The following is a 20,026-nucleotide window of genomic DNA, read 5'->3' as shown; positions in this document are numbered from 1 at the left end:
AGGATTTTAAGCTAAAATTCTTATTGTATGGCGTGAGTAGGTGGTTCAGTGAATTGAGATTTAGGCCCAGGGATGGGAGGTTCTGGGATCCCATTTGGCCTCAGACACTTCATAACTATGTGACCATGGGGAAATTGCTTAACTCCCATTACCTAATCTTTACTGCTCTTCTGCTTTGGAACTAATACACAGTATTGATTCCAAGATGGAAAGTATTTCAGATCCCCAATTATACAAGATAAAGAAACTGAGACCCAGAAAAAAATATTTTTCTTTGTCTTGGGATGTACATGTAATAAGTAACAGAACATAGATTTTAGTCTAAGTTCCAAAAGCATACTTCCAAATGCAGTACCGATCTCTTTGTTTGAGTCCAACTGATAAAATGGAAAGAACATTGTCTCTGGCATCATACTCCCTGTGTTCAAATCCTACCTTTGAGGCTATTGCAAGCATTATTAGTTAGATAGCATTTAAATATTACCGTGAGATTTGCAAAACACTTTATATATGGTATCTCACAATAACCTTATGATGTAGGTGCTATTTTAAGGTTACATATTAAGGACTTGAGAGACAATTTAGGTTCAATCTTTAATTTAATACTTTTTCATAGTAAGGAGTTGATAATGGGTTCTATAAAGCAAAAATACATGATTTCAGATGTCATACCAAGAGGGAAAAGCTTTGAGTTCAATCCTGAGGACAGAATGTTTTGTTTTATTTTCTTGCCCAAGAAATAGCTGGAGCTAACTGCAGATAAGTTCCTATTCAGAACTTTATTATATATATATATATATATAATATTATATAATATTATATTTTATTATAGCCTCATCACTACTTTATCATGTAGTATGTTTTGGGGCCAACTTACAAAACATTGATGAATTAGGGTGTGGATTAGTAGAGAGAATTTCTTTACCAACAAAATCAGTGTTCTTTAAGGCATCAAAGTAAGTTATTTGGCATACTTTTTTAAGAAGAATCTATGCCACTCACATAAGAAAACAAATTAAATAGTTCCATTAACATAGGTTATCAAAATACATCATTATAAGAAAGTTTAATTTTGTGTCTAGCTGTACTTCTTTCAGTTTCATATATAAAATATTATAAATGTATTTAAGATGATCTCTCTGTACTGGATACCATACCAAAAGTTTTATAAGTACATTTTCCTTTCCACTGCTTTTATTGACTTTGTGAAAAAACATACAACACACAAACAAACACTTAGCTTTTGGCTAATATGAATTTCTGTCTAATTTAGGAAATGACTTTATTGCCTCTAAGGATGAGTTTTCTTTTGTCTTTTGGCATCCTTGTTATGGTGACTTTTTTCATTTGTTAATGTTTTAAGAAATGGTGTGCATCAATGTTTTTTTACTTTTATTTACCATTTTTAAAGTCAATAAGCTTATTATTTTTAAAATGAACTGATTGGGGCTATTATAATTACACTAAGAATATTCTCCAATTTATTCTTTCTTTAATTTGCTCTTTATTTTGACCTTTACTCTAAGTAATGGTTAATCTTTGTGAACACACATATCCTAATCATTAGAGACTTAAATGCTAACATCAAGTAATTTCCTACCTGTCCATTTCATTTTTTTTGGAAATTACTCCATATTGCCACAGTTATTTGGCATATATTCTGACTGTCTTCTTAAATAAAAGACTTATGATATATAAATATAAAACATCTGTGTAGTTTAGAAATGTTTGGCTTCTTTAATTTCTTATTCACCAAAACTAGTTTCCATTATTATTTTCTGACATATTTAGTGCATTTCTTAATTTAAAACACCAACCATCAAAGAGGATTTTGTCTTGGTTAAGATCTAATAAAGTTCTTTATATAACTCATTCAGCTTCTGCTAAGGATTGTGACATCTTCATTTATCTCTACATTGGACTTTTTACTTATGTTAATCAGGAACACTGAAAAATGAAATGTCTAAGTATCTCATGAAAGGTTATTTCTTTTTGCATTTGGGTGCTGGATTCAGTGGATCACTCAATAATTAGAGTTCTGGGTCTGGAGTCAGAAAAAATCTGAGTTCAAATGTAACTTAAAAGTCTTCTGTGCAAGTTACTTAACTTCTGATGGCTTGACAAAAGGATCCACTGGAGAAGGAAATGGAAAACCACTATAGTATCCTTGATAAGCAAACTCTATGGAAAGTAATGATCCGTGGGATCACAAAGAACCTATTGACTGAATGACTCAAAAACAACCACAAGCAAAATAAAACTGTTTCCCAATTCTTACTCTCCAAGAAAAACTCTTGAGTCTTCCATTTATTTTACTGCTACTTCTTTCTACCTTCCAGTTTAATTTATAGTAAGAATGTCAAAATTGGTCCTTTTTGATTGTTACTATAGTAGTAGCGATAATATGTCATCTCTTTTTCAATGAAAATATTACATTTAGAACGTCATCAGTTATAGCACTAGTTTATTGATGGTATGTAAAAAAATATATAACACTTAAAAGCAACCTTTGTCCCACCATCGCTTCCCATCCCTTCTCACAACATTGTGTATATCATGGATGACTATGACCAGAGAATTCATCATCTAATGACCACTACGCTGCCAATACCCTCTTTATATAAGGTGACTTTATCTTTAGCCTTAATTAATGCAAAAGTTTTTTAAGTGGCAGATACTGAAGAGGTCATGATCAATATTTTTTAAAAGCTCTATATGCATTATTATAAATAGCAATGATAACTTTATTCTACTTTGAAAAGGGAATAAGATTGTTGCTAACAGTATAAATACATTAATTCCTTTTGCTTTCAAAATCTTTGTCCCATAATAAATATAATTCACTCCTGTGCTGTTGTTAGCTCATCTTTGCCTAAGAGAACTTAATCATTATTTTAAATTTACCTCCACGAAAGTGAAAGTAAGCTTTATGTTTTCATATAGATAAGAAAAGTAGGCATTTTATATCTTTCCAAAATTTAGCAGATAGATACTATTCAGGTGAGACAAAGGAAAATCTATCCTAAAGTCTCCAGAGAAAACACACTGAAAGTTAAAGGTTGTCTAATAAACACATTGGTAAAGCTTCCTTAGAGAGCTCCATAATGACCTTTTGCACGATGTCACTGAATAAAGCATTTTACCTCCTCAGCATGTGACTATCTCTCTGGTAAGTCAAAGGTTGTTGGATCTTCAGTACTGATCGAACAACTTCTTTTCTCGAAAGGGTTTCAAAGAAGTGTCTTCCCTGGCCTTTTGTTCCATGATATAGAGAAGCTTTCCTTTCAGGCTCCTTTTGGGATGAATAGAAAGATAAGTCAGTCTTATATTCTATCACCATGCAATTCTGAAATGAAGAAAATGAAATAATTAACACACATGAACATATATACAAACATACATACGTAAGTATGTTACTTTATATGAATATAATTTTTCTCTATTTGGAGAGAAATGCTTTAATGATTCCCTAATGTCTCTAAGATAAAATATGAACTGTTCTTTTAAATATTTAAATCCCTTCGTAATCTGTCTTCATCTTTATCATTGTAGAATGCTTCCTCTCATCCGTGTTTCTTTTCAAATGGTAAAAAAGGAAGGAAAGAAAATAAAATTCTGTTTCTACAATGTGGACCTTTAATAGATTCTGCAGGGTTGCTGAGTTAAGATAAGTGAGGATATCTCTTCTCACCTTATGAGAAGAGTACTTTAAGCAAGTAGTGGTAAAAGACAAGCAGGTAGTGGTAAAATTAAGAAAAGACCTCAGAGCACAGGTATCCTGCCTGTATCTCCTATAATTGCCAGATAACACTGGATAAACCATCCTTCCTAAGCTTCTATACTACCTTTTCTCTTACTCTTAATGGCTTATATCACTTTTCTAAGAATAGTCGTGTAATAATGAAAGTAGGGAGGGATAGGCATCTAGGATGAAATCAAAGAAAAATCAGAAGCAACATAATGATCTCGTTGTTGTTTAAATTGTGGTTATTGTTATAATTATTATTATCTGTCATAATTATGATTTACTTGTTGCTGCCATTTCCCACTTTTCATGACCCTGTGGACCAACTATCTATGGGATTTTCATTACAAAGGTACTACTGGTTTGCTATTTCCTTCTCCAGTTTTATATAGGCAGGGATTAAGTGACTTGTCTGTGGTCACACAGCTGGTAAATGACTGAGTTCAGATCAGAACTCTGGTCTTTCTGATTCTAGGCCTAGTGCTCTATCCATTATACCACCTATTTGGTCACTATTATTGCCTATACCCAATTAAAAGCAGCTATTAAAATTAATGATTTTGTGCTGATTAGACAAATCATTAGTTTTTATTTTCCTTTTTGTGTCTAGCTTCATCTCCCACATGTATTTTGATGAAATACTCTGAAGGTATAAGCCATTTGATTAAACCAACTTTGCTCTCCTTTCTTGGAATTGATAAATATTATTAGGAAACCAATGATATTAGTTCATATAAGATTTCCATTCTTACAGATACATCATATTTCAAGGAAGTGGATTTCTTCTCTCAATGTAATGAGTAGATCAAAAAATATCCTTGCATTCTTAGTTCAAAATCCAGGTGACATGATGGCAAAAATATACAGTCCGCTTCAAAGGTGAAACACCTAATTATTTGACTTCTGAGAAGAAAGAACTTCTCTGCCTACAGAGAATAAAACTGCTGAATTCCTCTGACTGGGGCTAAAGAGCCTTTATAGCTCAGAAGCACACTGCAGGTACCATATAAACAGCCCCTTTGAGAGCAGTAAGCTTACTTAGGTATGAGGGCATTTTTAAATTTAAATAATTTCTAATGCTTGTCATACACTTTAAGTTTCTGTCCTGGTTTAGTTAACTATGTAATTATATAACAATTTCTTTAGCATAAGTGACACAGAAAAAGCACCATAGTGATGCAGGATTACTTGAGTATTACATAAAAGGATAGGGAGGCTATTATTTGGTAGAACCATTCCATAAAACAAGTAGGATTTATGTGACAAAAATCACTAAATTATCCATTCTCAGACTTTTTAATCATGCTATTGGGTATATATCACAAAAATAGTGAAGTCAGACTAAAGAAAACCCACACATATACAAAAAATATTCGCCCCAGCACTTTTGAGATAGCAAACAACACCAACAACTGGGGAAAAAAATAGCTTCACATCGATTAGGGAATAGTTGAACAAAGTGATAAATATGAATGTAATAGAATATTGCTATACCAAAAGAATCAATTCTCTCTCTGTCTCTCTGTCTCTGTCTTTCATCTCCCTTTCTTCTCTTTCTCTCTGAATGTGTATGTGTATATATGTGTGTGATATATATATGAATATATAAATTACACAAACCACAATTATGCAGATGGAGATAATTCTGATAGGTCAATCAATCCATGATTAATTGCAATAATTGATCCTGATACCTATTACTAAGTGGTATAGTAGATATAGCCCTCGATCTGTGTGAGAAAGATCATAGTTCAAATCCCACTTCAGACCATATGGGAAAGTCAATTAACATCTGTCTTCCTAATTTTCCTCACCTGTAAAATTGGGATAGTAATAGTACCTAAATTTTATATATCCTGGATTGTTGTGAGGCTCAAATGAGCTAACTTATAACACTTAGCCTTGTAAGTACTTAATAAATCTTTCTTACCTTCCTTCCTTCCTTCTTTCCTACCTTCCTTCTTAGCTTTGCTGCCTGCCTGTCAACCTGCCTCACTTCCTCCCTCCTTCTATCTCTTTCTTCCTATTTCCAAAGGAACTTGGGTGAAAAAGAGCATTCCTTCTGATAAGGATAAAGAGAGACTATGAAGGATTTTAAATATTAAAAGAGCAGTCTATGTTATATCCCAGAGACATTAGGGAATCATTAAAAGCTTTTTAAACCAGGGAATGACAAGATCTGACCTATGGTTTAGGGATGTCTTTTTGGCAATATTGTAGAGAATAGATTGAGAAAGAAGAAAATAGAGGCAGGAAGATTGATTAAAAGTCTTTTGCCATAGTTTAGGCAGATGAGAAAAGATTAAATTAGGGTGGTAGCTATGTCAGTGGAGAGAAGGCTGCAGATGTGAAATATATTGTGAAAATAGAACAAATACTTCACACGTGGATATGTGGAGTAAGAAAAAAATGGGAGTTGATGATAACTCCAGGAAGACATCTTAGCTCACTTCACTGAAGGCATCAGAGATTCTAAGATATAAAAGAGATCCCAGAGGCCATCATATCGAAATCATACATGAAAAGGGATCTCCACAATAGCAGACAGCTGGTTGTCTGGAATTTTCTTGAAGATACTCATGGTGAGAGGGTATAGGTGTGGGAAATGTCATACAATGTTAGAATCTTTAATAGTTTGTAACCTTTGCTGAACTATTTTCCCCTTATATTCTTTGTTTTATATTCTTTTTTTAAAGGCTTATTCTCTGGGAGGAGAAGAGGGTTATACATTAGGAAACATAGATGTTATAAAATCAGAAGATATTACTATTTTTTAAAGAGACAATTACCTTGAAGAACTGAGAGGCTTCACAACTTCCTAGAATTCCATAGCTGGTATTGTTCAGAACAACAACTTGAACCCAGGCTCAGAGACAAGTCCTATGAAAGATTATTCAGTGAATGAATCAATAAATGACTAAAGGCATATAGAAATAATGAATCTGCTTTTGGCCTAGAAAGTCAAAAAGAACCTAAGTAGGCCACTTAGAGATGTTCCACTCTGTGGAGGAAAGACATGAATCAAAGAAAATACTTTACCCTTAGCTTATGACCCTCTCTGCACCTTCAAACTCCTGTTGAGCCAAAATCAGCTTCCTCATTTCTTTTCTTGGTAGTTTGATTTAAGGAAGATCAAATGTCTATAATTCATCTTCTATAGAAAAGAGCTGTCTGGGCTTTCTCATATACAATGTAAAATATCATAGATCATCTTCCTAGGACTCTAGGGGATCTTTAGTTTATTCTTAGGGAAGGTAGTACAGAATAACTTTTGATATTTCTGAAAAAATCTTTATATAATTTTATTGTAATAAAGTTCACCCAAATACTACTATTTTAAAAAATCATTTTTAATACAGAATAACTAATCCCCAACCTAAAGTCAGCTACCTATAATAGCATTGCCTAGTCAGTTCCTGAATAACACCTTAGCCTAGCCCTGGTGTCAATTCTAATTTTGTACTTATACCTAATGACTAAATATAAGATAGATATAAAACACTTTAATAAACTATTTATAAGGACCAGCATTTTATGAGAAGCAACCCCATTTGCCAGAGAAAAGACATCGAGTTGATTATTCAACCTAGTTTCTCCCCAAATGAAATGGGAAGAGAGTGATTAAACCATTTTTATAAGTCTAATTTCTCTCTGTTCACAGACAAAGCCTTATTCATTGTCCTAATCCTTCGGTCTTTTGAAAACAAATATCAAAGAAATTTGGCTACTAATTTCCAAACACACCATTTCTGACCAATTAAGCACATTTTCATATTCTTTCTTGGCTTGTTACTTGGCTATTATTCTCATTCTCTAGGAAAATGGAGTCTGTAACTATATTAATCTAGAAATTGTGGCTTAATCACAAAGAGTAAAGGGCCTCTCCTTTTATCACCTTTAATGTTTTTTTTTTTAAAATCCTTACCTTCTACCTTAGAATCAGTATTGTGAATTGGTTCCAAGGCAGAAGAGTAGTAAAGGCTAGGAAGTGGGGGTGAAGTGACTTGCCCAGGATTACACAGCCAGGAAGTGTCTGAAGCCATATTTAATCTAGGACCTCCCATCTCTAGGCCTGGCTCTCAATCCACTAAGCACCCAGCTAGCCTCTTTTTTTGTTTTGTTTTGTTCTTATCCTTAAGCCATTATCCATCTTCATCTTCCTCATTTCTAATCTTAATTCTGCTTCTAGTTTTTAATTTCAGAATCCTTCTAATGAGTTGGTTCATTATATTAACTCACAGGAATTGGCATAAGTCTTAGCTACACATAGTTCTGTCTGGACCATAAAAAGCACTGAGTTTGTGAATTGTAGACTTTGGTCCAGTCTTGGCTCTATGACTTAATAGCTCTGTGACATGGGCTAATCAATTCTTGCCACTGATCCTCAAGTATAAAATGAGGAACTTTGAGTAGGTAATATTCAAGGTCTTTGGAGTTCTGATTGTAGTCAAATGAACCCTACTCTGTCTAGTTCAGTCCAATTACTAACATAGCTGTACAGAAAAATTAAATCTTATACCTTACTTTAGGCTGCTTAGGCATCTTCCATCTAGTGTCAGAAATCTTCTTTTATCCTTTGATTAATATTTTTTACCTCATCTTGTATTTTTACAGAACAGTTTGGTTAGGAAGCCATAAAAGAAAACTTTAAACTCCTTCAAAAATACTAAATTTATGTTAACTAATTTCATTTGGACTCTCACTACACTTGGGCAACTATCTTTTTCTAATTTATTTGATATCCACTAGGATCATCTTTCATGAAGCCTCCCATTTCACCCCCTTCCCTAGTCTGTTAGCTGGGGATCTCATTTTATACTTTGCAGGAAAAAAAAATTTAGTCTTTTGCCAAAAACTTCCCATTCTTCCCTTCCTCATCTTACATCATTCAGACAATTTCCTCCCTTTATCTCTTCTTTCACTCTAATGTCAGATAAAGAGATATGGCCCTCCTTGACAAGCTAAGTGTTTCTACATATGCCCTTGATTCCATCCCCTCCTGACATTTTTTACAAATTGTCCAAACAATTATCTTAATCTCTTTTTCATTGATCTCTCCCTCTCTATTAGCTCCTTCCAGACTACCTAAAACCATGGGAACAATTCCCTTATCCTTCAAAAAAACAAAAACAAAACAACAAAAATTCTCACTTGATCACATAGTCCTCACTAGTTGTTATTCTACATCTCTATTCTCCTTCTCAGTTAAATCTCTTGGGGGAAAAAATGGAATACCATGGGTGTATGCTTCTTCTCTTATCACTCCCCCTTTTTTTACCCCTCTGCAATCTGATTTTTGACCTCATCATTTAGCTGAAACTGCCCCCTCCAAGCCTCAGATAATCTTTTAATTTTTTAATGGCCTTTCCTCACTCTTGATCCTACTTGATTTTAGCATTCGACTGTGTATCACCTTTTCCTTCTGGATGCTGTACCCTCTTTAGGATTTCATATTAACCTCTTCTCATTACCCTGCCATTCTTGAGCTTCTTACCAAATAGTAAGTGTTTAATAAATATTTCTTAATTATTTCATCTTTTTGAAATTATATGATTTATATGAAATAATTTAGATTTTCCTACACATCCTTCATTCTGCCTCCTATAGCTTTACTTTCTTCTCTCTCTCTTCACCACTCAGTAATTTTCTTGGATTTTGGCACCTCATCTCATTCTCTATGATATGCGGTTTTGTCTTTTTATTCTACTACCAGTCCTTGGCTCCTTCTTCTATAGTTATGACGTTGGAAGGAATCTGATGAACTCAGTCATTATGAACTGTTTATGACTGAGTTTCCATTTCTAAAGTATTTATTGTCATTTTAAAGTTGTTTTCAGTCATATATGGTTCACTCTAACTCAGTTTGGGGTTTCTTGACAAAGACCCTGGAGTATCTTGTCATTTCCTTCTGTAGCTCATTTAATATATGAGGAAACTGAGGCAAACTGTATTATAGATTACTTGTCAAGGTCACATAGTTAGTTAGTGTGTGAGGCCAAATTTAAATTTAGAAAGATGAGTCTCTTTGACTCCAGGCCTGACTCCACTTTACCACCCAGCAGCCCTCCCTTTATACTAATAGAAAACAAAATCTTTAAAGAAATGGACATGTAATTGTACATTTTGGCAGGGCTGGGTCTCTTGCAAATATGAGTTTGTTGTCTTTTCTTTCTGAAACTACTTATACTGCTGAACAGCACAGTTTTACATGTACTGATGTGATATTAAGCATTAAATGTACTTGAATTTAACTCAACAAACATTTAAAAAGAGCCCATGACATCTCAATGCTAGGCACAAGAGATATAAAGACAAAATAAAAACAATCTCCTCCCCTCAAGGAGCTTACATTTTTTTCAATGACTATATTCTTTCACAGAATTTTAGAATCAGGATTGGTGTTTTTCTCATAGTTAAGAGATGATCCTGAAGGAAGGTGGACTAGAAGTCTTCTCAAGGTCACCCTCCTGAAGGCAACAGTCATGAGATTCTTTTATTTTATAACCATCATTATAATATATAATCTTTAAGAAGATGAAGGTTGATGGGCTGTGGACTACCCTGGACTGTGATCTTAAATGGAGAAACAAAAATTAATGGCCCTGCCTCAGAGAAGAATGTAGTTCATTCGCATGGCAGTATGCCATTGGGTAACACTGTGTGATTTGTGGTGGCTGTCTGTGCTTCCTCTGAAGTGAATGAACTATTTTAAATAATAATAACATTGAGTAGATATGCATAATAATAATAAATGATAATAATGATTTCTTCATTTCTCTAGGCTTTTGTATTGTTCAAAGGACTTTCATATATAGGTAGAATGTCTCATTTGACTTTGTGGTTGAAAATTTATAATAATGAAACTTGCTGTTATAATATCTGTGCATGTGGATTCAGGCTTAACTTTCATTCCTCCTTCCTGCCCCATTTTCTCTTGTGTTTTCCAGCTGCAGAAGGAATGGTATGTAATCTTCTGTGTTCAAGCGATGGCTGCTGGGGGCCAGGCCCAGACCAATGCTTATCGTGTAAACGTTTCAGCAGGGGACGGACATGCATCGAGTCCTGTAATCTCTATGATGGGTAAGAAATACTACTTACTACCTTTTGCCCCATGAGCTCTTGGCTAGCTTTGTCACTTCAGCTTTTCAAACAATAGCAGTATGATCAACTTTTAGGATGTGTACATTGGTCAAAACATCAGATACATAACAGCTGTTGCTTGAGGGGAAAATATATACTTTGTATGAGGTGTTTCTTTAGAAGTAAAAAAGAAGGCAAATTTGAAATAAAATTTCTGGGTGATCCAAATAAGACGCCCAGAAGAGTGATTTCAAGCTCAAATAGAAATGAATTCCTATTCATTGACATTAAAACACACACACACACACAAATTGATGTTATCTATTTTTTTTTTTTACTTTTACTTGTTGTTAAATATTTCTCATTTACATTTTAATCTGATTCTTAATGTACTCCAGAAAGGTGAGGACCAATAGAACCAGTATGCAATGAGTCTGACCATTCGACTGCATAGTCTAAAACAATCTCATGAATAGCATGTAGGTCTGATTAAATTATGAAAATTTTATAGATTGTATAATACATATAATTCTACTTTTTCACATGAAACAAGATGCTTGTCTCTGGTCCTCTTCCTTTTCCCACACCTGAGATTCTTTTTTTTTTATTCATGTATACTCTTTATAAAAATGTTTTCTAAATTACATTGTAAAATGTTAAAATTTGGGGGGTAGGAGTTTGATATAATTTTTAACAGTTTTTGGACATTTTATGATCCATGTTCTCTCCTTCCCTCCTCAAGAAGGTAGGTAATATGATAGGTGGTACATATATTATTTTATAATACATATTTCCATATTTGTCATATTGTGAAACAAAATACATATTGCTTACACTAGATAAAGATTTATGGAGGAAATAAAATAAAGGGTGTTATATTTCAATGCGTGTTCAGATTCTGTTTATTCTATAGCAGTGGATTTCTGGTTTTGCTTTGTTTTGTTTTTTTAAACCCTTACCTTCTGTCTTAGAATCAATACTGTGTATCGGTTCCAAGGCAAACGAGTTGTAAGGACTAGGCAATGGGGGTTAAGGGACTTGCCCAGGGTCACACATCTAGGAAGTGTCTGAGGCCAGATTTGAACCTAGGACTTCCCATCTCTGGGCCTGGCTCTCAATCCACTGAGCTACCCAGCTGCCCCCTCTGTTTTTGTTATGAGTCTCTAAGAGTTGTCTTGGATAGCTCTTAGATTCTACATTCCAACCTTAGGTCCATGTTAAATTTCACTCTATTGTTTTATAAGCACACACAGTGAAAGAATACCTCCAAATGTAATTTTGGGTTAGGCCAATAATAATAGCAATTTACATTTCTATATTCCTTTAAGGTTTAAAAAATGCTTTTTTATACATTATTAGCTGATGTGAATTTCATGATAACCCAGAAAGGCAGGTTCAAAAAGTTTTAATGATCTTATTTTACAGATGAAGAAACTGAGGGTCAAAGCAGAAGGGAGGGGAATAAATATTTATCAAGCACCTACCATGTAGCAGACACTTGGATAAGGCTTTCTTTTTTTTTTTTTTATTTTAAACCCTTAACTTCTGTGTATTGACTTATAGGTGGAAGAGTGGTAAGGGTAGGCAATGGGGGTCAAGTGACTTGCCCAGGGTCACACAGCTGGGAAGTGGCTGAGGCCAGATTTGAACCCAGGACCTCCTGTCTATAGGCCTGGCTCTCAATCCACTGAGCTACCCAGCTGCCCCCTCTTTTTCTTAAATATAATTATTAACATATTTGATCCTTACAACAACACTAAGAGTTAAGTATTCCTTCCTGATTCTACAGTTGATGAAACTGAGTCAGACAGAGCTTTAGTGACTTACTCAAGATCAAACAGCTAGTAAATTTCTGAGGAAAGATTTGAATTCAGTCTTCCTGACTTTAATTCTCATACTCTATACATTGCATCACCTGTCTATGTTAAGAGGTTAAGTGACTCATCCAGGGCCAAGCAGCTATACTAGAGTCAGAATTTGGATTCTAACCCAGTTCTTTTTTTTTTTTTAAACTCTTACCTTCTGTCTTAGAATTAATACTAAATATCTGTTCTAAGGCAGAACGATAGAAAAGGATAGGCAATTGGAGTTAGATGATTTGCCTAAGGTCATACAGTTGGAAGTATCTGAGGCAAAATTTGAACCCAGGACATTCTATATCCAGACCTGGTATCTATACACTAGGCTACCTTCCTGCCCCTCATCATGTTACTTTCTTTTTCTTTTCAAACCCTTATCTTCTATCTTAGTATTAATTCTAAGACAGAGGAGCAGTGAGGACTAGGCAATTAGGGTTAAGTGATTTGCAAAGGGTCACACACCTAACAAGTGTCTCAGACCAGATTTGAACACAGGACCTCCCAATACGCAGGCTTGGCTCTCTGTCCACTGAGCTACTTAACTGACCCTCAACCCAGTTCTTCCCGAATCCAAGACCAGCAATTGGCAACACCAAGTTGCTCTTCCATATCAATCAGTGCAGCACGGGGGCTTCTGTTTCAAATGATTCTTGTTTCAAGGTCTTTAATTGTTGATCTGCCATATATAGAGACCACAGTCATATATTGGATGGAGAGTTTTAGTGAATGTTTTTCTTGGAAATATTCTGCTTCTAAGGATTGTAGCGACAAGCTACAAGGACACATTCTAAATCCTACATTTTAAATTAATTTCTATTTTCCCTCAGGAACTACAGCCATCTCATTGAAAACAATAAAATCAACTCCGTACCTTGTAGCTTGGCATTTCATAGACTCATAAAATCAGTTCATCATATTATGTCATTTCATGCATCGTGGTTGTCCCTCATTAGGAATGATGAGGCTTTTGTTTTTGTTGTTGTTCCCAAATCAGATGTTCTCATATTGCTAACTGCAAGGATTTACAGAAGTTAGATTTGCTCTGCCTGACTTTAATGCCCCATGTCCCCTATCTTCCTGTAAGCCTCACAAATTATCACATTGTAGACCTCCCTTGTTTGCATTAGTCTCATAGAAATTTTGTACTTGAGCAGGCAGTGGTTGATGGGCTCAAAGTTATAGCTCGCTGTGACACGGTTATGTCTTTCTGTTGGAAAGAAAGCAAAACAGTCTGTGAAATGAGGAAAAGATGGAAAAGGAATGTTTAAATATGAAAACTAGAATCCCAATTTATTTTCAAAAACATCAGTTATAATTGAGACCAAACAGGACGCATTTTCTCCTGAATCGTCTTCTTACAGAGATTTTTTTACATGATAGATTAAATAATGAAGAAATTGATTTAGGCAAAACAAAGTAAAGGGTTATCCTGGCACAGTGAATAGTATTTGGAATAAGAGAAAACTGGATTCAAATCTTGTTTCAGATAACTACTAGTTGTTATTCTTGGCTAGTCATTTAACCTCTCTGTTCCCTCAGTTTTGTCGCCTGTGAAACGAAGTGAAAAAAGTCAATGATCATTTAAGATTATTCCAGCACCATATCCATGAGCCTGTTAAATGTATTCCTGAAAAAGAAAATGGCCTGAATACATACTTAAGATCAAGAAATAATTCATTCTCAGACTGTTGCCATCATTGCAATGCCAATAGAAAAAGAGGAAGTCCCTAGTGTGTCACATGGATCCTCTGTGGCTAATTAATGCAAGAACTTAGAAGTGAAAAATAGCAAATATGTAAGCATTGAGGGACTCAGATCTGCATTTCTGGATGGAATACTTACATTAATGAGAACACTGAGCCATCATTATATTGGAGTATACAATTTCCTGATGTACTTAAAAGTAATTGATCTTCAAACATGATTTACTTACAGTAGTCGACACAGCATCAGTCCAGTGGAATGCTGTCCTGCAGTCTGTTACTGTTGAATTATAATAAAGAATAGCAAAGTTATATCACTTGTTTTCTCTTCATTTTTTGTTTTGTTTTAAATAAATTCAACACAAGATATGACTCTTTCAAAAATCATCAGAGTAGCCATTTCCTTAATTCAGTTTATTAATATCAGAAATATGAACTTTATGTCATTATATAAATATAAATCTATGTATATATGCACAAATATAAAATATGCACTCATTCGCCTCCACCTTCCCTATACATATACACATATATCTCGCAAATATAAGAGAGATATTGTGAAAGTAGAATTCATAGGACAGAGACACATAGGATATGAGATGAAAGAGTTATGAGTTGAGGATAACACCTACTGTGTAAACCGGGGCCAGCGGGAAGATAGGAATATGAATTAATCTTAGTTTTGTAGATGTTGAGTTTATGGTGTCTAAAGTAAAACAAATAGTTGGAGATTCAAGATAAGAGGTCAGGAGAGAAGTCAACACAGAATTTTTTTGGATAATGAAAGAAAAAAATTTATTTTATTGGGATAAGAAAGGTTTTGAAAACAGAAATATATTAATAGACTATATTTTGTCCAACTGAAACCTTGGTTTTCCATTGTAATCAGGAAATACAATTTTCTAGGCAATAGAATTTCCTAGGAATCTGAGGATACATTTTGAAAAAATTAGATTTAATTTAGTAAGTATTTACAAGGTACCTACCATGTGTTAGTACTATACTAAGTTTTGGGAACATGTATGCAAAAATGTACACTCCTTTTGCTCAACAAAGGAGCATTTTACTAAATGAGGGAGCTACAACATATTGACAAATACACTTGTATACAAAACAAATATAATTGGCTGGGTTTTGCTGATAAGTGAAGGACACAGACTATGTCTTACAAAAGAATTACAATTTGAGATAAACTTGGTGGAAAAATGGAAGTTTACTAAAGGAAGTTGCAATGACAGAAAACATTCCAGGGATGTGTGTAAAAGAACAAAGATGGGGGATAGAAATTCAGTTCAGAGAGCAGCAAGGAGTCTAGAACAGTGGATCTTAAGCTGGAGTATATGGAGCCCTCCAGGAGCCTGTGGATACTAGTTTAATGAACTTGGATAGAAAAAAAAATGCATCTTTATAAAAATGACAGTAATAACAGCCTCAATAGCAATAACACTTGTCTGACACTTGAAGGTTTGCACAGCACCTTACAAGTATTATATTATCTCCTTTTATCCTCAAAACTTTGGGATATCGGTTACATTAGCCCCATTTATGTATGAGAAAACTGACAAAGACAGAGATTAAATGAATTACTCACAATGAGTAAGTGTCTCAAGCTAGATTTTAACTTGGTCTTCTTGAAACTGGGACCATATTTCTACCCATTATACCACCAAGCTTCTTCTTTATTTCCACTGTCTCTAATTCAAATTTCTCATTGCCTTCTATTGGGAAGGTAGGTATAAATGTCATTTAGAGAAGGAATTCATAGGTTCCTGCAGACTTCCAAAAGTGGTCTATGGCACAAAGAAAGTTAAGGACCCCTAGGCTAGAATAAAATGTATGTGAGGGGGAATTAATGTGAGTAATGTTAATAAACCCTGAGAGAGAAGCTGGATCCAGATTGTGAGGAGTTTTAAATGCCAAACAGCTGAGTTCATATTTTATCATAGATACAATAGGGAACTCTGAAGCTTCCTCAGCAGAATTGGTCCTGAATTTGAGGAATATCATTTTGGCAGCTGTGTAGTAGATGCAATTATTCCATAGTTTCCAGATGTCCTTTCCTTTGTACCTAGTTTGAATATCATTGTTATTAGAAGTAGAATGTGAATTATCTTTTTAATCACTTTTCCAAGTTTGTAGGTGGAGTGGGAGTGGTGGTATCTACCCTTAGTCTTTCCCTTCCCTTGCTACTTTGAGAATCCAAGATCTTTAAACTGAGGAACTGCTCCCCTTTGAATGCATTCTTGCTTCATCAGCCTGGTGGGAAGTCATTAATATGTAAAACAAAGAGCGCTTTATGAAAAGGAGAATTGAATGTTGATTTTCTGGCTTCTAACCATTGAATGCCCAATGATCTTTGGGTGAATGTGAACTGCACTCCATTAGAAGAGAAGGCAAGCCTTGGAGGCTGTGCTTCTTGCCAGCATCTTATCTAGCTGTGTCTAATTCCATCTCTGCCACCATGATGTCACTCATTGTTATTTGCTCTAAGCACATGTACTATAAACAACAGAAGCTGATAGAAAAAAAGCGATATCATTATGATAAAGTCAAAATACCAACAATTTAAGAGGGAGAATACTAATTTTCAGATGTCTTAAAAAAAGTTGAAAGATTGTCCTCTTAAAATATGTTTTCTAGGGGCAGCTGGGTAGCTCAGTGAGAGAGCTAAGCCTAGAGACGGGAGGTCCTAGGTTCAAATCCAGCCTCAGACACTTCCCAGCTGTGTGACCCTGGGCAAGTCACTTAACCCCCATTGCCTACCCTTACCACTCTTCTGCCTTGGAGCCAATACACAGTATTGACTCCAAGACAGAAGGTAAGGGTTTTAAAAAAAATATGTTTTCTATTTATATATGAAAGTGATTTAATTTAATTAATATGTTTTCTATTTATATATGAAAGTGATTTAATTCACATGAATCTAAATGGGAAAATAGGATAATTATATAAGATCAGCCTTTTATTTGTCTTTTTTAAAAAATTTCATCACAACAAAGAATTCCCTCCAGGAAAGTACAATAGTAACTGCCCCTCAAAAAGCATTGCCTCGGGTTTTCAGAGATTAATTGATTTTTCCACAGTCACACAACCAGTATATCAAAGGTAGAACTTGCACCCGGTTCTTCTTGACTCAGAGGCCAACTCCTAATGATGATGATGATAGATTTATATACCATTTTAAGGTTTGCAAACCATTTTACAAATATCATCTCATTTTTCTCTCACAAACATAAACTAAAGAAGATAAAGGTTAAATGCTTTGCTTAGAGTAACATAGTAAGTATCTGTTAGGTAGTATTTGAACTCAGATCTTCCTGACTCTCGAACCACTAGTGCATTTCCCGTACATTAAACCATGCTGCCTCTCAATAATACTATAACAAAAATAGTAATATTGCTGATACTGATTAGATCAGTAAACTAAAAAAATAAAATCTCTCCTATTAACTCTACCAACCATATCTTCCAATGGCTGATATTTTAAAAATGAAGGAAGTTTCTTTTAGAAGACATCAAAAATAAATTGAAGAGTCTTGAGATTTGAAGGATCAGTAGTTTTCATAAACTTTGCAACAGAAAAATATAATAGTGAAATAGCCAGCTTCATATGTTAAAACATATTGAGCTTCAGGCTGACGTAATTTTTAAAATAATTTTTAAACTCCTTGCTACCCAGAATCATTCAGAGAAATGCTGGCTCGACTTTAGACAAAATGGAAAAAAATGGTTCTCCCATGTCAGTAAAACTTTCACTTTTATACGGGAGTCTGAATTGAATTATATTACATGAGAAAGAAGCTTTTCCCAATGTGAACTTAATGTTTTCTCCAGTGGAGAATATAGAGAGCCATCTGGACAACTTTTATGTTTTTCCATAATGGAGAAGTTATTCCTTCATGTACTAAAATAAAGAAAAAAATGTTTCTCAACTTTTTAACATATACAGAAAGTACTCTAGTATTTATCCTTGCAATATAATTTTAGGAGATATTATTATATTTCTCATGTTGATAGCCTGTTTGCTCATTTCTCTTCATGTAACTGATTTTTTTTCCAGTGAATTTCGGGAGTTTGAGAATGGCTCCATCTGTGTAGAATGTGACCCCCAATGTGAGAAGATGGAAGATGGCATCTTGACATGCCATGGACCGGTAAGCAAGAAGTAAATATGACAGTATAATATCACTGTTTGTAACTGTGCATTTTAAAGGATATACAAATATGTTTGTGATAACATTATTTCATTTAATTTTTATTGAACCCTAACTCTGATTCACTACTTTTGCAGTTACCAGAAAGAATTAAATAGGTACAAAAGCATGCAAGAATTGTCCTCCCCCAAGAAGCTTAAAATCTACCGGAGGAAATAAAAACACAAATAATGAAGCTAAAGTAGTATAGTTATGATTTTCCATTAAGAATAGTCCAAACTATTTGTACTAATTATCATGTGTGTTTCAAGGGAAAAAGAACATTCTCAAAAAAGCATGATCAAGAAAGATTTCTTGTGTAATCAATATCAGAGGTTAATGCAGCATAGAGATAACTGGAATTTAATACACTTAAATGAAACCCTTTTTTTTCTTGTGGTAATTTATCTTTGAATTATTCAAGTAAATATTATTAAAGCCCCCGAGATTTTCATCTCAAAATATAATAATCTTTTGCATCATTTTTTAAGGGATAGGTATTATCAAGTCTCACCTATCTTTAAATATCTATAAATGTGGGGGCAAAATTTTCCAATGTAGACAAACATTAATTCAAAAGGAATCATTAATAATTTAAATGGTTTTCCCATTTCTTTTTTGTCTGTCACCAAATTTAGGAAATATCTAAAACCTTCTTCCATTCTCAGTCTCAGGTTACTGATTATTGTTGTGAAAAATAACAAATTCATTCTAAAAATTTGGTCATAAATTCATGCTAGCTAGCTTTCCTTAACTGGTCTCTCATTTTAGCTAAGCAAATTATTTTTCAGTTCTTCCAAACCTTTCACCCTCTTCTTAATTCTAAACTGTCTATTCTCTCTCTCTCTCTCTCTCTCTCTCTCTCTCTCTCTCTCTCTCTCTCTCTCTCCTTCTCTCTCTCNCTAGCAGAGTAACTGGCAACTAGTTGATGCTTAATATAAATGTTGGAGGAGATATGGTAAAACTGTGGCACTATTTGACTGTTGGTAGAGCTGTGAACTGATAAAATGATTCTGGAGAACATTTTGGAGCTATGCCCAAAGGACCACAAAACTGTCATATCTTTGAACCACCAATAGCATATGTCTGTATTCCAAAGAGATCAAAGGTAGGGGAAAGGGGCATAAATATTTATAGCATCTCTCTTTGTGGTGGCAAAGAACTAGAAACTGAAGAGATATCTATCAGTCGAGTAGTGGTTGAACAAGTTATGGTATATGATTGTAATGAAATACTTTTGTGCTATAAGAAATGTCACACACACACACACACACACACACACACACACACCAAAAACCTGGAAAGATTTATATGAAATGATGCAAAGTGAAATGAGCAGAAGCAGGAGAAAGCTGTATATGTTAACAACAATTGTGGAAGATGATCAACTGTGAATGATTTAAATGTTGTCAACAAAACTGATACTATAAAAGTCTTCTCCGCCCT

General features: G+C 34.3%; 1 protein-coding gene across 1 annotated transcript in view; it reads left to right on the top strand.

The window, feature by feature from the left end:
* ERBB4 (erb-b2 receptor tyrosine kinase 4) overlaps positions 1-20,026 on the top strand; it is a 1,378,308-nt gene that overhangs the window by 1,028,940 nt on the left and 329,342 nt on the right. The window contains exons 13-14 of the mRNA XM_044670735.1: positions 10,693-10,825; positions 18,448-18,541. Coding sequence (XP_044526670.1) covers positions 10,693-10,825; positions 18,448-18,541 — 227 coding nt within the window. The remainder of the gene's footprint in view (positions 1-10,692; positions 10,826-18,447; positions 18,542-20,026) is intronic.

The sequence above is a fragment of the Gracilinanus agilis genome, chromosome 3, assembly GCF_016433145.1.
Source record: "Gracilinanus agilis isolate LMUSP501 chromosome 3, AgileGrace, whole genome shotgun sequence".
NCBI lineage: Eukaryota > Metazoa > Chordata > Mammalia > Didelphimorphia > Didelphidae > Gracilinanus > Gracilinanus agilis.
This window is presented reverse-complemented; position numbering and strand designations above follow the sequence as displayed.